Source organism: Chiloscyllium plagiosum, chromosome 9 (assembly GCF_004010195.1).
Source record: "Chiloscyllium plagiosum isolate BGI_BamShark_2017 chromosome 9, ASM401019v2, whole genome shotgun sequence".
NCBI classification, from domain to species: Eukaryota; Metazoa; Chordata; class Chondrichthyes; order Orectolobiformes; family Hemiscylliidae; genus Chiloscyllium; species Chiloscyllium plagiosum.
In genome coordinates this window covers 4,702,443-4,721,218 of record NC_057718.1, presented here as the reverse complement: position 1 = coordinate 4,721,218, position 18,776 = coordinate 4,702,443, and the positions used below count along the sequence as shown (strand labels likewise).

The window sequence follows — 18,776 nt, the reverse complement described above, 5'->3', positions numbered from 1 at the left end:
GGAACTTTCAGGAATCACTGAAGTCACAGAAGGGCCCAGAGGACTGAAAAATGGTTAATGTAACAATCCTGTTGAAGAAGTGGGGGAGGCAGAATGCAGGAAACTATTGGCCAGTTATGGTAAAATGGGGTGAAGTCAGCACAGCTTCGTCAAGAGTGGTGATGTTTGACAAATGTGTTGAAATTCTTTGAGGAGCTAACTAGGGAGGTGAGAGCCTAGTGATCTTATCACTGAACTATTAATCCAGAGACCCAGGTGCTGTTCTGGGAACCCTGTTGAAGTCCACATTGGCATTCAGTGAAATTTGAATGCAATAAGAATCTGGAGTTGGGAGTTTAATGATGGCAATTATCTGTTATTATAGTGTCATGGAGATATACAGCACAGAAACAGACCCTTCAGTCCAACTCATCCATGCTGCCCAGTAATGCTAATCTAATCTAGTCCCAATTGCCAGCACTTGGCCCATATCCCTCTTAAACCCTTCCTATTCATATACCCATCCGAATGCCTTTTAAATGCTGTAATTGCACTCACCTCCACCACTTCATCTGGCAGCTCATTTCATTCACACACTACACTCTGCATGAAACAATTGCCCCTTAGGTATCTTCTATATCTTTTCCCTCTCATCCTAAGCCTATGACTTCTCGTTCTGGTCTCCCCCACCCCAGGGAAAAGACTTTCTCTATTTACCCTATCCATGCCCCTCATGATTTTATAAACCTCTATAAGGTCATCCTCAGCTTCCGATGGTCCAGGGAAAACAGTCCCAGCCTATACATTCTCTCCCTATAGTTCAAATCCTCCAATTCTGGCAACATCCTTGTAAATCTTTTCTGAACCATTTCAAGTTTCACAACATCCTTCCAGTAGGAAGGAGACCAGAACTGCATGCAATATTTCAAAAGCAGCCTAACCAAAGTCCTGTGCAGACGCAACATCACCTCCCAACTCCTTTACTCAATGCTCTGACCAATAAAGGAAAGCATACCAAACACCTTCTTCACTATCCTATCTACCTGCGACTCTACTTCCAAGGAACAATGAACCTGCATTTCAAGGTCTCTGTTCAGCTCAGACCTTACCATTAAGGGTAGGAGTCCTGCTCTAATTTGCCTTTCCAGAATGCAGGCCTCACATTTATCTAAATTAAACTCTATCTGCCACTCCTCAGCCCATTGGCTCTTCTGATTAAGATGCCATTGTAATCTGAGGTAACTTTCTTCGCTGTCCACTACACCTCCAATTTTGGTGTCATCTGCAAACTTACTAACTATACCTCCTATGTTCACATCCAAAAACATTTATATAAATGATGAAAAGCAGTGGACCCAGCACCGATCCTTGTGGTACACTACTCCCCATGGACCTCCAATCCGAAAAGCAACTTGCCACCATCACCCTCTGTCTTCTACATTCGAGCCACTCCCTGTATTCCATGAGATCTAACCTGTTGTTGATTGTTCGAAAAATCCATCTGGTTCCTTCAGGGAAGGAAACTGCCATCCTTATCTGGTCTGGCCTACATGTGACACCAGACCCACAGCAACGTGGTTGACTCTTAACTGCTCTCTGGGCAATAAATACTGGCCTAGCCAATGACACCTTCATCCAATGAATGAAAAATACTGAGTAAGTTAGCTAAAGAAGAGACAGTTGGTGTGCTCTGTTTGGATTTCCAGAAGGCCTTTGACAAAGTGTCACATAGGCAGCTGCAAAGTAAAGATAAGAGCCCGTGGTATTAGACCCTGTGGGACTGGCATGGAGACAGGGTTAGTTGTCTGGCAGAAGGCAGTGAGTCAGGACAAAGGGGCCTTTTTCACAACAGCAGCTGGTGACTAGTGGAGTTCTGTAGGGGTCAGTACTGGGACTACATCTATTCACATTACATATTCATGATCTGGAAAAAGGAACTGAGGCAATTGTTGCTAAGTTTTCAGGTGACACAAAGATTGGTGGAGAGACAAATCATGTTGAGGACACCAGAGGCTGCAGAAGGACTTGGACAGGCTCGGAGATGGGGCAAAGACGTGACAGATGGAATACAATGTGGGAAAATGTGAGATTACACAATTTGGTATGAAGAATAGAGGTGCAGACTATTTCATAAATGGGGAAAGGCTTTGGAAATCTGAACTATAAAGGGACTTGGAAGTCTTAGATTCGTAGAGATGTACAGCACAGAAACAGACCCTTCGGTCCAACCCGTCTATGCCAACCCAGATATTCCAACCCAATCTAGTCCCACCTGCCAGCACCCGGCCCATATCCATCCAAACCCTTCCTATTCATATACCCATCCAAATGACTCTTAAATGTTGCAATTGTATTGGTCTCCACAACTTCCTCTGGCAGCTCATTCAATACACATACCACCCTCTATGTGAAAACGTTGCCCTTTAGGTCTCTTTTATATCTATCCCATCTCACCTTGAACCTGTGCCCTCTAGTTCTAGACTCCCCCACCTCAGCTGCTTAGTTCAGAATTCTCTTCAGGTTAAGATGTGGTTCAGTCGGCAGCTAGGAAGGGAAATTTGAGCAGAGATGGACTGCTGAGGCTGGACAAGGCTCTAGTAAGACTATTGGAGTTTGGAATATTGTGAGCAGTTTTTGGCCCCGTATCTATAGCAGTATGTGCTTATGTTGGAAGGGGTTCAGAGGAAGCTGTGTTTGGAAGGTTGAGAGGGGAATATCATTTAAATTCACAGGATACTGAGAGACCTGGATACAGTGTTTCCACAGGTAGGAGAAACTAGGACCCAAGGGTGCAGCCTCAGGGTGAAGGGATGACCATCTAGAACCGAAATAAGGAGGAATGTCTTCAGCCAGAGGTGACTCTATGGAACTCATGGCCACAGAAAGCTGTGGGGGTCAAGTTATTGATGTGTTTAAGACAGAGATAAATAGGCTCTTGATGAGTAAGGGCATCAAGCATTGTGGGGAGAAAGCAGGAGAATGGAATTGAGAAACGTATCAGCCATGATTGAATAGTAGAGCAGAATTGATGGGCTGAATGGTCTAATTCTGCTGCTACATCCTACGAACTTGTGGTTATTGTTTGAGGCTCCATACATATGTCAACAAATGTCTTCTTGTTCTTAGTGTTATTTACCTCTATCCAAATGGACTCTATATTACCTGCGGCTCAATCAACTCTCACAGCTATCCTCATTTCATCCTTCACCAATAGTGCTATCCCACAAGCATTTCCATCCCTCCTGTCTTTCCAAAAGATCAAACATCCCTGAATGTTCAGATCTCAGTCTGATCTCCTTGTAATCACGTCTCCATAAGGGCTATGAGATCATATCCATTTACTACAAGTTGTATCATTAGTTCATCGATCATATTCCTAATGTTTCGTGCATTCAGACAGATAGTCTTTAAGCTTGTTTTTATCCCATTTTTAATCATTGTATTTTTTCCTTGGACTGTGGCCCTATTTGCTACTTGCCCTTGAATAACCAGTCTACAGTTGCATTTTACCACAGTCTGTTCCTTTTCTGATTTCTTTTCCTCTTTTTATCCTAAGTGTGACAATATCCAGACAATATTGAAACTTGGGCTGACAAGTGGCAAGTAACATTCATGCTATATAATTCCAGGCAATAACCATCTCAAACAAGATACAATCTTACCATCACTGACAACATTCAATGGGACTGAATCCTCCACGATCAACATCCTGGGGATTACCATTTCTCAGATCAGAAACTGGATTAGTCGTATGTCCTGTCTCTGCAAGATCAGTTCGGAGAATGGGAATATTGCAATGAATAACTCACCTTCTGACTTCCCAAAGCCTATCCACTATCCACAAGGCACAAGTCAGGAGTGTGATGGAATACTCCCCACTCGCATGGATGGGGGCAGCTCCAACAACACTCAAAAAGCTTGACACCATCCAGGACAAAGTAGCCCATTTGACTGGCACCACATCCACAAACAGTCAGAGGCTGAGGAATGACCTTACAGAAGTTTATAAAATCATGAAGGACATGGATAGAGTGAATAGCCAAGTTTTTTCCCCAGGTAGGGGAGTCCAAAACTCGAGGTCACCGGCTTAAGATGGGAGGGGAAAGATTTGAAGGGATCTAATAGATACATTTTTTCCGCAGAAGGTGATGCATGTATGGAATGAACTCCAGAGGTAGTTGTGAAGACTGGTACCATTTAAGAGGCTTCTGGATGAGTGTATGAGTAGGAAGGGTTTGGCAATGGAACTAGATTAATTTAGGATTGATGGTTGGCATGGACAAATTGGACTAAAGGGTCTGTTTCCATGCTGTACATCTCTTATTATTCTATCCAGCCTCCCCAATACTGACACTCAGTGGTAGCAGAGTGTATTATTCCCAAGATACATTTCAGAAATTCAGCAAAGATCCTCAGGTAGCACCTTCCAAACCCATGACCAATCCCATCTAGAAGAAGCAGATACATGGGAACTCCACCTCCTTCAAGTTCCCCTCCAAGCTACTTACCATCCTGACTTGGAAATTTATCGCTGTTCCATCAGTGTGACTGGGTCAAACCCTGGAATTCCCTCCCTAAGGGCATTGTGGGACTATCTCCAGCAGATGGACTGCAGTAATTCAAGATGGCAGCTCAAGGAGCAACTAGGGACAAGCAGCAGATGCTGGCCCAGCCAACGATGTCCACATGACTTGAGTGAACAAAACTATTTGCCAGAGATCACAGCAGGTCAGGCAGCATCCACAGAGGGACAGCATGCTAACGTTTGGAGTCTAGTTGACTCTTCATCAAAACCTTGATGAAGCATTGTCCATACTCACAACTTCAGCTTGCTCTTTTCATGGAGTCACCCAAAATTTAATCTCTCCAAGTTTACAGATGACAAAGCTGGGTGGGAGGGTGAGCTGTGAGGACAATGTAGAGATTCAAGTGATTTGGACAAGCTGAGGGAGTGGCAAATACATTATAATGGGGATAAATATGAGGATATCCACTTTGGGAACAAAAACAGGAAGGCAACTTATTATCTGAATGACTACAAACTGAGGCAGGGGAATATGCAGAGTCCTGGGTGTCCTTGTACATCAGTCACTGAAAGTAAGCACATGGGTGCAGCAGGTAGTGAAGGAGGCTAGTGGTATATTGGCCTTCCAAGTGAGAGGATTCGAGTAAAAGAGCAGAGGTACCTCGCTGCATCTATCCAAGGGACGTGGATTCTGGTTTCCTTATCTGAGGAACAATGATCTGGTCATGGAGAGAGTACCAACAAATGTTTCCCAGGAACAGGGAGGTATGGGGTATCTCAGCACAGATCATGGAATAGAACTCTATAAAAAGGGGTATTATACACAGCTTTGGCAATACACAATATCTCTAATTCAATAAGAGCCCTGTACAATCCTGTTATCCAGAGGCATTCACTGTATTGATGAAGAATTACATTGAAACTGTGAATGTCTGACTTGCTTTTGATCAATTCCATGAAGGAATCGCACTTTTCAAAATTACCTGATCACTTTTCCTCACCTTACCCAGAGTCAGGCATCCCCCAGTGTTTGCAATGACATGGCTGTCCACCCGGAGTATTTAAATAGCCTTTAGTCCGAGCAATGGTGTGGGCTCTGGAATGGGAATAATGGAGCAAATTCAGGTGCACTGTCCTCATTGTCTGAACATAGTGAATACAGGCCCTGACTGATCGTATTCCTGCCCAGGGAATGGATGACCATTCATTAACAGGACATTCCATGTGTTAATGCTGTTCTTCATGTGGCTGTGAAAAGAAACAGTTTTACCTTTCCCACATCTCCAAGCCCATCAGTGTCCAGCAGCAGCAGGCAGCAAACTTTCTTCTGGGGATGTGGGAGACACCACATCCAGATTCCCTTTGTCTCTGACTGTATGCTGCCTCCAACTTGAAACCCTGGTGAAACCAAATAAATAATCACCCGTGTTATTCAGTGTAAAGTTTATTCAGTGAATAACATCTTGCTTTTTGGGGAAAGTGTTTATACACAGCATCGATGAAGTGTGATGCTGGAATAACACAGCAGGTCAGGCAGCATCTGAAGAGCAGGAGGGTTGACATTTCAAGCACAGATGAAAGGCTTTATGCTCAAAACATTGACTCTCCTGTTCCTTGGATGCTGCCTGACCTGCTGTGCTTTTCCAGTGCCACACTTTTCAACTCTGATCTCCAGCATCTGCAGTCCTCACTGTCTCCTGTTTATACCCAGCACCTAGACTGGGATGTACACTCCGACAGGAATGATGGCCTTTCACACAGAATCTTCCAGATGGGATTTTAAAATAAAGCTCTCACTTTCCAGTTCAGCTAGATGCTCATGCCCCTCAACAGCAATTCTCCTGAATCAGTACCATCCAAATAGACATATGCTGGTTGCTTTGATCAGTTGAATAGCTGTGTTATTGTTGTAGTCAGTGAGAACAGGATATTCGGAGTGAGAATTTGGGACATACTTGAGGAGTTTTCAAACCTTGCTCCAGGCTGTTCAGGACAGGGGAGGCTGGCTGTGAGATTTGGATTGACATCCAGGAGGAGCCACTCCTGACAACTTCGACACAGCAGCAGGATATTCCAGACAATGGAAACCAGAGAAAAAAACATCAAACCTCAGCAAGTCTGACAGTGTCTGGGAGGAGGGGGCCAGGGTTAATGTTTCAGGCTCATGATGGTTTTGAAACAGAACAGTTTCTCTGATCAGGGACTGCCCCACCATTGGAATGGTAGACAGGTGTAGGGAAGTCGAGACCCAGGAGAAGATGGATTTAAGGAGATGGTTAGTTATGAAGAAGAGGGTCAGCAGAGAGATTGAACAGAGAAAATGGGACAAAGCAGATAGAAATAAAGCAAGAGGAAAGGAAGAAAACAGTTCTATTTATGTAGCACAGGAAGATCACAGGGTTTTACACAATTGTTCATGATGGCGTGGTCAAGGGAAAGTTGACCTGGAGATGGGAATAATGCTAACTTCTTTGTATAAATGTATGGATTGTTCACCATGAGGACAGGGACATTGGTTTCACGATGCAATTTCACAAGAAATTGGCTCAGTGTCAGTTTCAGGGAGTTTCATGCAGAGTTCCGCTTCATGTAGAGCTGCAGGGAGTTCTCTCACAACCTCAGCCTGCTCACATTATTAGGGATGCACCACACTTCTGTGGCACCACTCTTGTGTAATCATGTGCTCAGCAGCGATGAGGAGCTGGACAGGATCATGGCTGCTCAATTGGAGACACCAAAAAGCTCCATGTTCAGGCAACCCAACAATCTGCATTGGGCTCTGCTTTGCTGCTGTCCCATTCCCACTGCTGTCAACTGATTCTTAACCTGTCGCGAGTGTGGTGCTGGAAAAGCACAGCATGTCAGACAGCATCTGAGGGACAGGAGATTTTCCAGCAACACACTCTCGACTCTCACCTCCAGCATCTGCAGTCCTCACTTTCTCCTGATTCTTAACATGTGCAGGTTCGAGCCTTATTGCAGAACTTATTCCCTCTCCTCCTGTGAAAAGACCATCAGTCCACACTGAACTACTGTCCTGTTACATGGAGCCAGGATGGTATCACTGGGTAACCAGATACCCACAGAGAAATGTACACAGGTCACTGAGAGGCTTCCTCGCCCTTTCTACTCCAAGAATGTCACTCACATACACTCTAGGTTTTCCAATGAGATAACACTATGCTGGATAGTAACCTGTCTATACCCAGGATGTGGAGGGTGAGCAGGTATAACAAGCTGCTGGGCTCTGTGCTAAAAGGTGAGCCAAGGCAGAGGTGCAGTAAATCTACAGGCTCTCAATGAAGCAGCAGTGCTAACCACTGTGCCACCGTGCCACCCATGGATGTTGGTGAAGATGAAGACTTTATAAAAAGACCAGTTAGCTACACCTGGCAGAGTAACGCTCTGGTTTCACTGTGGGAAACTGTTGCAGGCCAATTCCTCTCTCCCACATGGAAGAATAAACAATCAGCATAGCGGTGATAGTCTCCAAGCAAACAGTAAGTGAGTGAGCGCAAAGAGAGCAAGTGAATCAAGCTGAGAGGCCCCCTGTTGAGGAGTGGGAGATGGGGGTGTCAGGATGCAAAGTGAGCAGTGAAATGCAAACTTCAGAAGTGTATTCTCAGTGAGTGGGGGGTCAGCTATGAGACTGATTCTGGGAGACTGGTATCCCACTGATGCCCTATTGTATGGACCAAGTAGACAGCTCGGTTTCCTTGGAGCATTCCCAGAGAGGTTGAGGGATTATTAGATTAGATTAGTTACAGTGTGGAAACAGGCCCTTCGGCCCAACAAGTCCACACCGACCCGCCGAAGTGTAACCCACCCAGATCCATTCCCCTACATTTACCCCTTCACCCAACACTACGGGCAATTTAGCCTGGCCAATTCACCTAACCTGCACATTTTTGGATTGTGGGAGGAAACTGGAGCAAACCCACACAGACACGGGGAGAATGTGCAAACTCCACACAGAGAGTCGCCTGAGGAATTGAACCCGGGTCTCTGACACTGTGAGGCAGCAGTGCTAACCACTCTGCCACCGTGCCACCCATGGATGTTGGTGAAGATGAAGACTTTATGAAAAGACCAGTTAGCTACACCTGGCAGAGTAACGCTCTGGTTTCACTGTGGGAAACTGTTGCAGGCCAATTCCTCTCTCCCATATGGAAGAATAAACAATCAGCATAGCGGTGATAGTTGGTAATGATGAGCTGTAAATGGGTACAAATAAGTACCTCACTCCTCATGAGCGAGATTTTCATCTCAGTGTTAAAGCCTTCACTATAAAATCTGATGAGGGCGGCAAGGGGGCTAGCACTACTGTCTCACAGCACCAGGGACCCCAGGTTTGATTCCACCCCCAGGTGACTGTGTGGAGTTTACACATCCTCCCCATGGGTTTCCTCCCACAGGATAAAGATATGCAGGTTAGATGGAGTGGCCATAGTGTCCAGGGATAAGTCGGTTCAGTGGGTTAACCATAGGAAATGCAGGGTTGTAAGGATAAGGAAGGGGGCTTGGTTAGGGCTGGGTGCTGTTCAGAGGGTCAGTGTGGACTTGTTCGGCCGAATGGCCTGTCCCCAAACTGTAGGGATTTTATTCTATTATTGCCTTGACTTTCAGAATCTCACCTTCTTTCCCCCATGGTTACCCACATTATTCAGGAACTTGCAAAGTTCATCTCCATGTAGAGAGTCTTTCTAGTTCCTTGAGCACATTACATCATGGTGGAAGAGATTGTGATCTAGAAATGGTTTTAAAGAGAGTGAAAATGTTCTGTGAAGAAATTGTTTGATTAACTCTCAGCTTGATGATTTTCCACAGTTTAAAGGGAGTTTCAGGAGGGAGATGACAAATATTATGATGAAGAAACTGAATCAGGGATTCAGAGAGAGAGGACAAAGAAACCTCTGAGTATGGGGACAGTGGGGACCTGGTTGGAGAAAGTTTGTGAGAATGGGGGACAGGAAGAGGCTGAGTGAATGGATTTGATTTCTCAAAGTCCAAGTGGAATGCTTCACACAGTCAAGAAGGAGAGATCACATCCTGAGCTAGACACAGTCTGAGTGAATATATAGTTTGGGGAATTTGGCGGAGAATGGGAGAATCCAATGGGATAAATGGAAGCCCAGGATAAGGGGCACAGCACAAAAGAGTCATATCACAAACCTTATGGTTTGGTGTGTGCAACGAATTGGACTATTATTGGTTACATTCAGGTTGAAGGAAAATAGGGGAAATGTTTACAGGTTACAAACTAAAAGACCAGTTGAAATTTTCTGGATTGTGATTGAGAGCAGAACGTGGTGGATTGTCAGTTTAACTGAGTTGCAATTGGTGTTTACTTTGCTATATTGGCCTAACACCCATTCAGTGAGCAGCCAACCAGAGCTATAACCTGGGCTAGTGCCTGATTCTCAGACCAGGGTCCTGAAGAAGGGCTTATGCCCGAAACGTCGATTCTCCTGTTCCCTGGATGCTGCCCGACCTGCTGCACTTTTCCAGCAACACATTTCCAGACCCACAATACAGTCAGGCTGACAGTGAAGAAGGTGCAGGGACAGTGCCAGTCGACTCGCCCTGCTTCATGAAGGTAGCTTCTACTGAAGGTACTTGAGGAGAAAGGGGGATACTTCAGGGGATACTCTCACTGTTGAATGCGGATTACAAAATTCTGTCAAAGGTAATCGCCAACCGGGTCAGGTCTGCTCTGGGTCGGTGATTCACCCCGACCAAACCTGTGTTTTCCCGGCAGGAAGATCGCTGAGAGTCTCGCACACCTCAGGGATACGATCGCCTACGTGCAGGACAGAGGGTTGGACACCTGCCTGATCAGCCTGGACCAGGAGAAAGCCTTTGACAGGATATCACACAGGTACATGAGAGATGTTCTTTCCAAAATGGGCTTTGGGGAGGGAATCTGCAATTGGATCAGACTGCTCTACACCAACATTGTCAGTGCAGTCTCAATCAATGGGTGGGAATCAGATAGCTTCCCAGTCAGATCTGGAGTCAGGCAGGGCTGCCCTCTCTCTCCTGCCTTGTTTGTGTGCTGCATAGAGCCATTTGCCGAGTCCATCAGGAAGGATGCGAGCCTGAGAGGGGTGACTATTCCTGGCAGCGGGGGCCTGCAGGTTAAGGCCTCCCTGTACATGGATGATGTCGCCGTTTTCTGCTCGGATCCACTATCTGTGCACAGACTCATGTGCATATGTGACCAGTTCGAACGGGCCTCGGGGGCCAAGGTAAACCGAGGCAAGAGCGAGGCCATGCTCTTCAGGAACTGGGCCGACCAATCCTCGATCCCCTTCACCTTCAGGACCAACCACCTGAAGGTGCTGGGTATTTGGTTCGGGGGGGCTGGGGCGTGCGTCGGGTCTTGGGAGGAGCGTATCAGCAAAGTGAGGCAGAAACTGGGTAGATGGAAGCTACGGTCACTCTCCATCATGGGAAAAAACCTGGTCATCAGGTGTGAGGCACTGTCATTGCTATTATACGTGGCACAGGTCTGGCCTATTCCCAGAACCTGTGCCGCTGCAGTCACCCGGGCCATCTTCCAGTTTATATGGAGGTCAAAGATGGACCGGGTCCAAAGGGACTCGCTGTCTAAAGATCTGGGCAACGGGGGAAAAAATACACCCAATGCCACCCTCACCCTGATGGCCATGTTTGTGTGTGGCTGCATCAAGCTGTGCGTGGATCCCCGGTACGCAAACACCAAGTGTCACTACGTACTGAGGTTCTACCTGTCCCTGGTGTTGCGAAGGATGGGCCTGGCCTCGCTGCCGCGGAACGCTCCGAGTAGTTGGAGTGTTTCGTATCACCTGTCCTTCGTGGACCACAAGTCCATCTGGAAGTGGTCAGCACGTAGTGTCCTTGAGACCCTTCGGGAAAAGGAGAGGGCGGATCCTATCGAGCGGTTCCCTGAGCAGACTGTCAAAGCCATTTGGCAGAATGCCTCATCACCAGAACTTTCCAACAAGCACCAAGACAGCTTGGCTGGTGGTGAGAAGGGCTCTGCCTGTGAGATCCTTTATGGACGCCAGGACTCTCAGCCGCACCACACGCTGCCCTCAAAGCGGCTGCGGGGGGGACAAGACGGTCACACACCTCCTTCTGGAATGTGCCAATGCAGAAGAAGTCTGGAGAGGAATGCAGTGGTGTCTGTCGAGGTTCGTCCCGAGCAGCGCCATGACACGGGACTCCGAGCTCTACGGCCTGTTCTCTGAGACGCACACCGAGACGAACATCAACTGTGCCTGGAGGATCAACAACTCATGGAACTTGAACATTAACATTAACAGAACTATTGTAAAGTCTGCCTGCCTAAAGAAGAACAGGGGGCCCATGCAGTCATTTGGGCTCTGCTGACGCCTCAGCTAATTATATGGGCATATGATTGGAAAAATGTACAGACCTGTATAAAAATGATAAATTCTGATCTCTGTATGTACATGTTTACATATGTATGGCATGACCAACTGTACAGACCATCAAATTATTTTATGAATAAAGTATATAAAAAAAAAGATACTTCAGGGGATGTCCCCAGTGTTGCGAAGGATGGGAGTAGCCTCACTAAAATGGAACGCCCCAAGTAGTTGGACCATTCCGTATCACCTGTCAACAAGACATTGCTTGGCTGGTGGATCTGACACTGCCATCAGATCCTTCATATACGCCTGGTCAGTCTGCACCACCACACGTTGCCCTCAAAGTGGCTGTGGGGGGTGGGGGTTCGTGGATTATCACACATCTCCTGCTGGAGTGCACCTTTGTAAAGGAAGTCTAGAGGAAGATGCACTGGTTGGTGTGAAGGTTCATCCCGAGCAGCTCTGTGACACGGGACTCTCTGCTCTAAGGTCTGTTCAGAGGGATATAAGAAACAGAAGCAGGAGTAGGCCAACTGGGTCTTTGATCCCGCTCCACCATTCAATAAGATCATGGCTGATCTTTTCATGGCCTCAGCTTCACTTACCCGCCCTCTCACTCTCACCCTTAATTCCTTTACTGGTCAAAAAATAATCCATCTTGATAAAAATGAACTGTGCGCACGCCGAGACAAGCATCAACTGGAGGACCATCAACTTGGTGAAAGATGCCCTTTGGTTTGTCGGTAACTTGTTGGTCTTCCTAAGCAATGAGTTGGCCCTGAACATTCCAAGGTCCAGGAGTACGTGCTGAGGGACGCACTAAATCTTGGGGCAGCTGCTGCCAAGGAGCAGTGGGGAAAGGCCAATGTCTAAGGTCTTCCTGCTGAAGGTACATGGGAGTCCATTCAGTTATCAGACTCCCCCTAGTGCCTCAACGCATATAAATATAGTCTGGATCAAATAAGAAATGCCTTTGGTTTGTTTGAATAGAGTCAAACTCCAATGTTAGTTTTATTCCTTACATACAGAACTGAACTGGGTTCATGACTATGTATGTATATAAAGATATGTTTTACGAATAAAGTATAGGTTTGAAATTAGAAGAAAAAGTAGTGGCAAGGCTTCTGGGAGTAATTTAGAAGGAAAAACAGAAATTCATTCCAAGGAGGAAGAAACAAACTAAGGGGAGGATGAAGCAACAATGGCTATCAAGGGATGTCAGGGACAGTGGACTAACTTCACAGAGGTTGGTATCCCATTGCCAAGTCACCCTTTAGTTACACATGAACAGTCCTTGACTAAAACAATACCTCATACAGAGACAGGCACCAGAGGATCAGTGTCTCTGACACTCACCCCTTTTATTCACCAGATTAACAGCCTCAATCAGGGAACTCATATTCTTTGAGGTCCAGCTGGCTGACCTCATTACAATCACTAAAGACAGAATAAAGCAACAGAAAAGGCATACAATGTTATGAAGATTCGTAGGAAGCTAAAAGATGGGGCAGCCTTTAAAAACCAGCTGATGATAACCAAAAAAGCAATAACAAGGGAGAAGATTAAATATGAGTGTAGGATAGCTGACAATGTAAGATTGCAGGTGTTCTTTTAGATATATAAAAAGGTACAAGAAGCAAGGTAGTGGGAAATGAAGCTAGAGACATAGTCTGCCACACACCAGAACTTCAAGAGAGTCAGGAGAGCAGAGGTGACTATCGCTGAGGGGAAGGTGCTGAGGAAGCTGAAAGGGCTGAAGGTGAATAAACCACCTGGACCAGATGAACTACACCCCAGGATTCTGGAGGGAAAAGCTGAGGCGATTATACAGGCATTGGTGGTGATCGTTCAGGAATCACTGGATGGACCCAGTGGATTGGAAAATAGCTGATGTAACGCTCCTGCTTAAGGAGGGAGAGAGAAGACAGGAAATTATAGGCTGGTTAGCCTGACCATATTTGCTGGTAAGATTTTAGAGTCTGTTATTAAGAATGAAATTGTAGAATAGTGTGTGTGAAAATAGGGCTGAGTCAGCATGGCTTCATCAAGGGAAGATCATGCCTGACCAACCTGTTTACAATTCTTTGGGGTGGTAATGGGCAGGTTAGATAAAGGAAGAGGCAGAGGCAGAGAATGGGATAAAGGGATCTTTGTCAGCATGGCAGCCGGTGACTGCTGGAGTTCCACAGGGGTCAGTGTCACAACTATTTACATTATACATTAACAATCTGGATGAAGGAACGGAGGACATTGTTGCTGTGTTTGCAGATGACAAAGACAGGTGGAGAGACAGCTAATGTTGAAGATGTGGAGAAGTTACAGGAGGACTTGGTCAGACTGGGAGAGTGGGCAAAGAAGTAACAGATGAAATACAATGCGGGAAAATGGGAGGTTATGTACTTTGGTTGGAAGAATAGAGGCACAGTTTACTTTCCAAACAGAGAAAGGGTTTGTAAATCTGATGCATCAAGAGAATTAGGGTCCGATGCTAATTTCTGTTAAGGTTAACCTGCAGGTTCAGTTCCTGGTTAGGAAGGCAAATGTAGTGTTAGCATTCATTTCAAGAGGGCTAGAGCGCAAGGACAGGGATATACTAAAGAAGAAAATCCAAAGAAAGGCAGATGTTGGAAACAGGATCAAAACCAGAAAATATTGGAAAAACTCAGCAGATCTGCAGCATTTATAGAGAGGAAACAAAGTTAACATTTCACAACCAGTTATGAAGAAGGGTCACTAGATCTGAACTGTGAACTCTGTTTTCTCTCCATGATGTTGCCAGCCCTGTTGAGTTTTTCCAGCAATTTCTCCTTTTGTTTGTGAGCAGAGATGTCCACTGAAACTGTATAAGGCTGTCGTCAGACCGCATTCTGAATATTGAGAACAGTTTTTGGTCCCATATCTAAAGTAGGACATGTTGGCTTTGGAGGAGGCCCAGAGGAGGTTTACAAGAATGACCCTGCAGATGAAAGGCTTGTCATGTGAGTAGTGGTCATATGAGGTTCTTAATTAGTAAGGGAATCAAAGGTTACAGGGAGACATGATAGCCACAATAGAATGGTGAAGTTTACTCAATTAACCAATTCGACTAATTCTGCTCCTGTATGTGATGGATGTGGTGCCAATCAAGTGGGCTTCTTTGTCCTGGATGGTGTGGATCTTCCTGAGTGTAGTTGGAGTTGTACCCACCCAGTCTTGAAATGCCTCACCCTTAGGTAAAGACACCTGCCATTCACCTTGTCTATACCGCTTATTGTTTTATAAATCTCGATGTGGTCATCGCTCAACCTCCTATGCTCCACTGAGAAAAGTGCCAAACCCTCCATACCCATCAGCATCCTGGTAAATCTCTTCTGCATCCTCTCCAGGTTAATAAAAGCCTTCCAATAACAGGGTGGCCAGAACTGGACACCTCACCAATATCCTGTACAACCTCAACAACATGTCCCAACTCCTATACTCAAAAGATTGAGCAATGAAGGCAAGTATGTTAAACACCTTCTTAACCACTTTCTCAAATACCATGCAGATGTCAATGAATTTGTACCCAAACCCTGGCTCTCTGTTCTACAACAGTACCCAATGCCCAGTCATTAATTGCATACGTCTTCGCCTTATTTATATGTTCTATTAAAATGCAAAACCTTGCATTTACCCAAATTAAACTCCATATACCAATCCTCAGACAATTGTTCCAAACGATCAAGATCTCTGTCCATTACAACACCAATTTTGGTGTTATCTGCAAACTTAGTAACCATGCTTTCTGTAATCTGATCTAAATCATTTATACAAGTGACAAACAAGTAGATCCAGTACCGATCCCTGGGGAACACCACTGGCCTCCATCATCAGTCTCTGTCTCTGTCTCCTGTCATTAAGTGAATCCAACTCAACTTCTGGTCAATAGAAACCCAAAGAAGGTCAACAGAGGGAGATTCGGTGATGGTAACAACATTGAACACCAAGGGGCACTCGTTAGATGGTCTGTTCGTGGAGATGGTCATTGCCTGGAATTTGTGACATGTGAATGTTACTTGCCACCTTTCAGCATGAGCCTGGATATTTTCCAGGTCTGGCTGCATTTCAATATGGACTGCTTCAGTTTCTGAGGAGTCATGACTGGTGCTGAACAATAGCAATAACTGGTGAACATCCCCTCTTCTGAATGGAATTGAATTAGCTTTGAGTGCAGTGAAAAGTTTAAAGTCACCACTTACGGGGTGCCATCTGAGGGACAAAGGTACCTAGGTACAAAACCTTCATGACACATTATTAGGAAAAAAAACACATTACACACCTTCAAAACTACAAAATCATTCTAATAAATTAGAAAAGTAAGGATATAGCAGAATAACAATCCTTCCATGAAAATGTAATAATGAAAAAAAATAGAAAAAAGAGAATTTAAGATAGAGTCTGTTTCATCCATTTTCCTGGTCTGGGTTGGCCAGACCCAATCCCTCATTGGAATCTCAGGCCAGATCTCCACGATGGTGAAAATAAAGTGTCACAGACCGACTGAAATCTCCATGTGGAGACCCAGACCCACACGAACGTAGAGAGCCACTGAAGCCACCTAAAGGAGTCCCAGGCTAGGCCAGACCAACCATGCTGCTGCAAAGATGCTGCAGAAGCCTCAAGGAAAATGCGGACCACTGGAATCCCATGCCCATTGTTACCTTGTCTTCAGCGTCTGCTGAAGCAGCCACAAGGAACAGCTGGATCCACATCACATGCTCCGCTACGGCAACCTCCTAGAACCTCTCTCCTCACCCAAAGCCGCCAAATGAAGGGAAGATGAACTTGATGTTGAGTCGGCACTAGGGCCGCCTCAGTAATGCAGAAGCTGCGGGCAACCCAGACTCATTTCCAATGTCACTGCTGTGAGGACACACAGCTGGGCCCACTTGAGTCTGTGCTGCCGGGCCTACTCACTGCTATCACCGTGACCAAGCTCTTCACCAAGAGGTAAATAAAGCAAAATTAAAGAGAAAAAGGAGAAAGGAGTGAGAAAAAAGTGGAAGAAATGAAAAGAAATACAGACAGAAGACAAGCCCAGGGCTCAAAAAGCCCTACTCTGCCTCCATCTTACTGGGAGATGGAGGGAAGGTCATTGATGAAGCAGCTGAAGATGGTTGAGCCTAGGACACTACTGAGGAACTCCTCAGCTCCACAACATCTCTGCAAATGACTGACCTCAATCATAGCCATCTTCTTATATGCCAGATATGACTCTAACCAGCAGACTGCCTTCCTCCTGATACCCATTGATTCCAGTTTTGCTCTGACTCCTTGATGCCACACTCACCTCCCCTCTAGAATTCAGCTCTTTTGTCCATGTTTGAACCAAGGCTTTCTAATGAGGGCAGGAGCTGAGTGACCCTGGCAGAACCCAAACTGGGCATCGCTAAGCACGTTATTGCTGAGTTAGTGTTGTTTGATAGCACTGTTGATGACACCTTCCATCATGTTACTGATGATGAGAGGAGATTTATGAGAAACCAGGTAGAATTTGTCCTGCTTTTTATGCACAGCACACACCTGGGCAAGTTCTCACATTGTTGGCCAGATTCTAGTGCTGCAGCTGTACAGGAACAGCTTGGCTAGGTGTGTTACAAATTCTGCAGCTCATGTGTTCTGCTAGAATATTGTCAGGGCCTATAGCCTTTGCAGTATCCAGTACCTTCAGCCATTTCCTGACATCATGTGATGTGATTCAAATTGGCTGAAGACTGGCTTCTGGGATGCTGGGGAGCTCCAAAGGAAGCTGTAATGGTTCAGTCACTTGGCATATCTTGCTGAACACTGTTGCAAATGCTTAAGCCTTTTTATATTTTGGACTGAGGAACTGGGCTCCCCCATCATTAAGGGTGGGGGGTCTTTGTGTAGTCTCTGCCTTTCGTGAGTTGTTTAATTATCCACCACCATTGCACACTGACTGTGGTAGGATTGCAGAGATTGGATCTGATCCTTTGGTTTTGGGATCGCTGTGCTCTGTCTGTCACATGCTGTCTATGCCATTTAGCACAGAAAGAGTCCTGTTTCATAACTTCAACAGTTTGACACCTCATTTTTAGGTGTGTCACTTATCACAATGCAATGTCCTATGAATTAATGCTTTAATTCTGTGTTTTTACATCTATTCTAATTGGGTGATGATGTTTATGGGAGATATTCACAAATATTCCTAGACTTCTCAACCAATGGTCAGTGATCCCCATTGTCACCGATCACATTGATTTGGATATTTCTACTTCATGAAAACTTACTCCTGTTTGTTGCTGGGCCATCATCGCTCAAACAATCGATCTTCAATCAGCAAGCTTCCATCGGTGCTCAGTTCTCCCGATACACACTGTCAGAATCATTTCCAAAGTAGACAGTGAGTCGACGTTCTTTCACATTCCAACACTTACCTTTCCTTTTTCCAGCAAGATAGTTCAGCAGATATGATTTTCCTGTACGATATTTCCCAATCAGAGCAATAACCACCAAAGGCTGATCAATGGTCTTTAACAAGTCCACAGCAGGTGGATGCACTGACAGTTTCCCATCCAGTGGATTTAAAACCAGGGGCATTGGAGATTCCATTTCTGTATATGATACTGTCCTATTAACTGAGACCACATGATAGATCAGGAATTATCATTGAGCATTATTCTTGTATCTCGCACATCTGCTGGCATTATCAATGTTGTTAAACTTAGACAATCATGTTAAATATTTCTAAACAGTTCAAACTTTATTTCCTTCACTTATTTTCTTACGACAGACAGACAGCCAAATCAAATCTGCCTTTCTAGATCTGTATTTGCAGCACAGTAAAATTACAACCTTCAAAGACCCTCAAAATTGACCACAATGGTTTAATGTTGAAAAATGTGGTGCTGGAAAAA

At 45.3% G+C, this 18,776-nt stretch overlaps 1 protein-coding gene across 1 annotated transcript in view; it reads right to left on the bottom strand.

The window, feature by feature from the left end:
- The window catches only part of LOC122552576 (guanylate-binding protein 1-like), a 60,131-nt gene that overhangs the window by 28,476 nt on the left and 12,879 nt on the right, over positions 1-18,776 (bottom strand). Inside the window, 2 exon segments of the mRNA XM_043695288.1 lie at positions 5,775-5,902; positions 18,297-18,490. Coding sequence (XP_043551223.1) covers positions 5,775-5,902; positions 18,297-18,471 — 303 coding nt within the window. The 5' untranslated portion in view covers positions 18,472-18,490.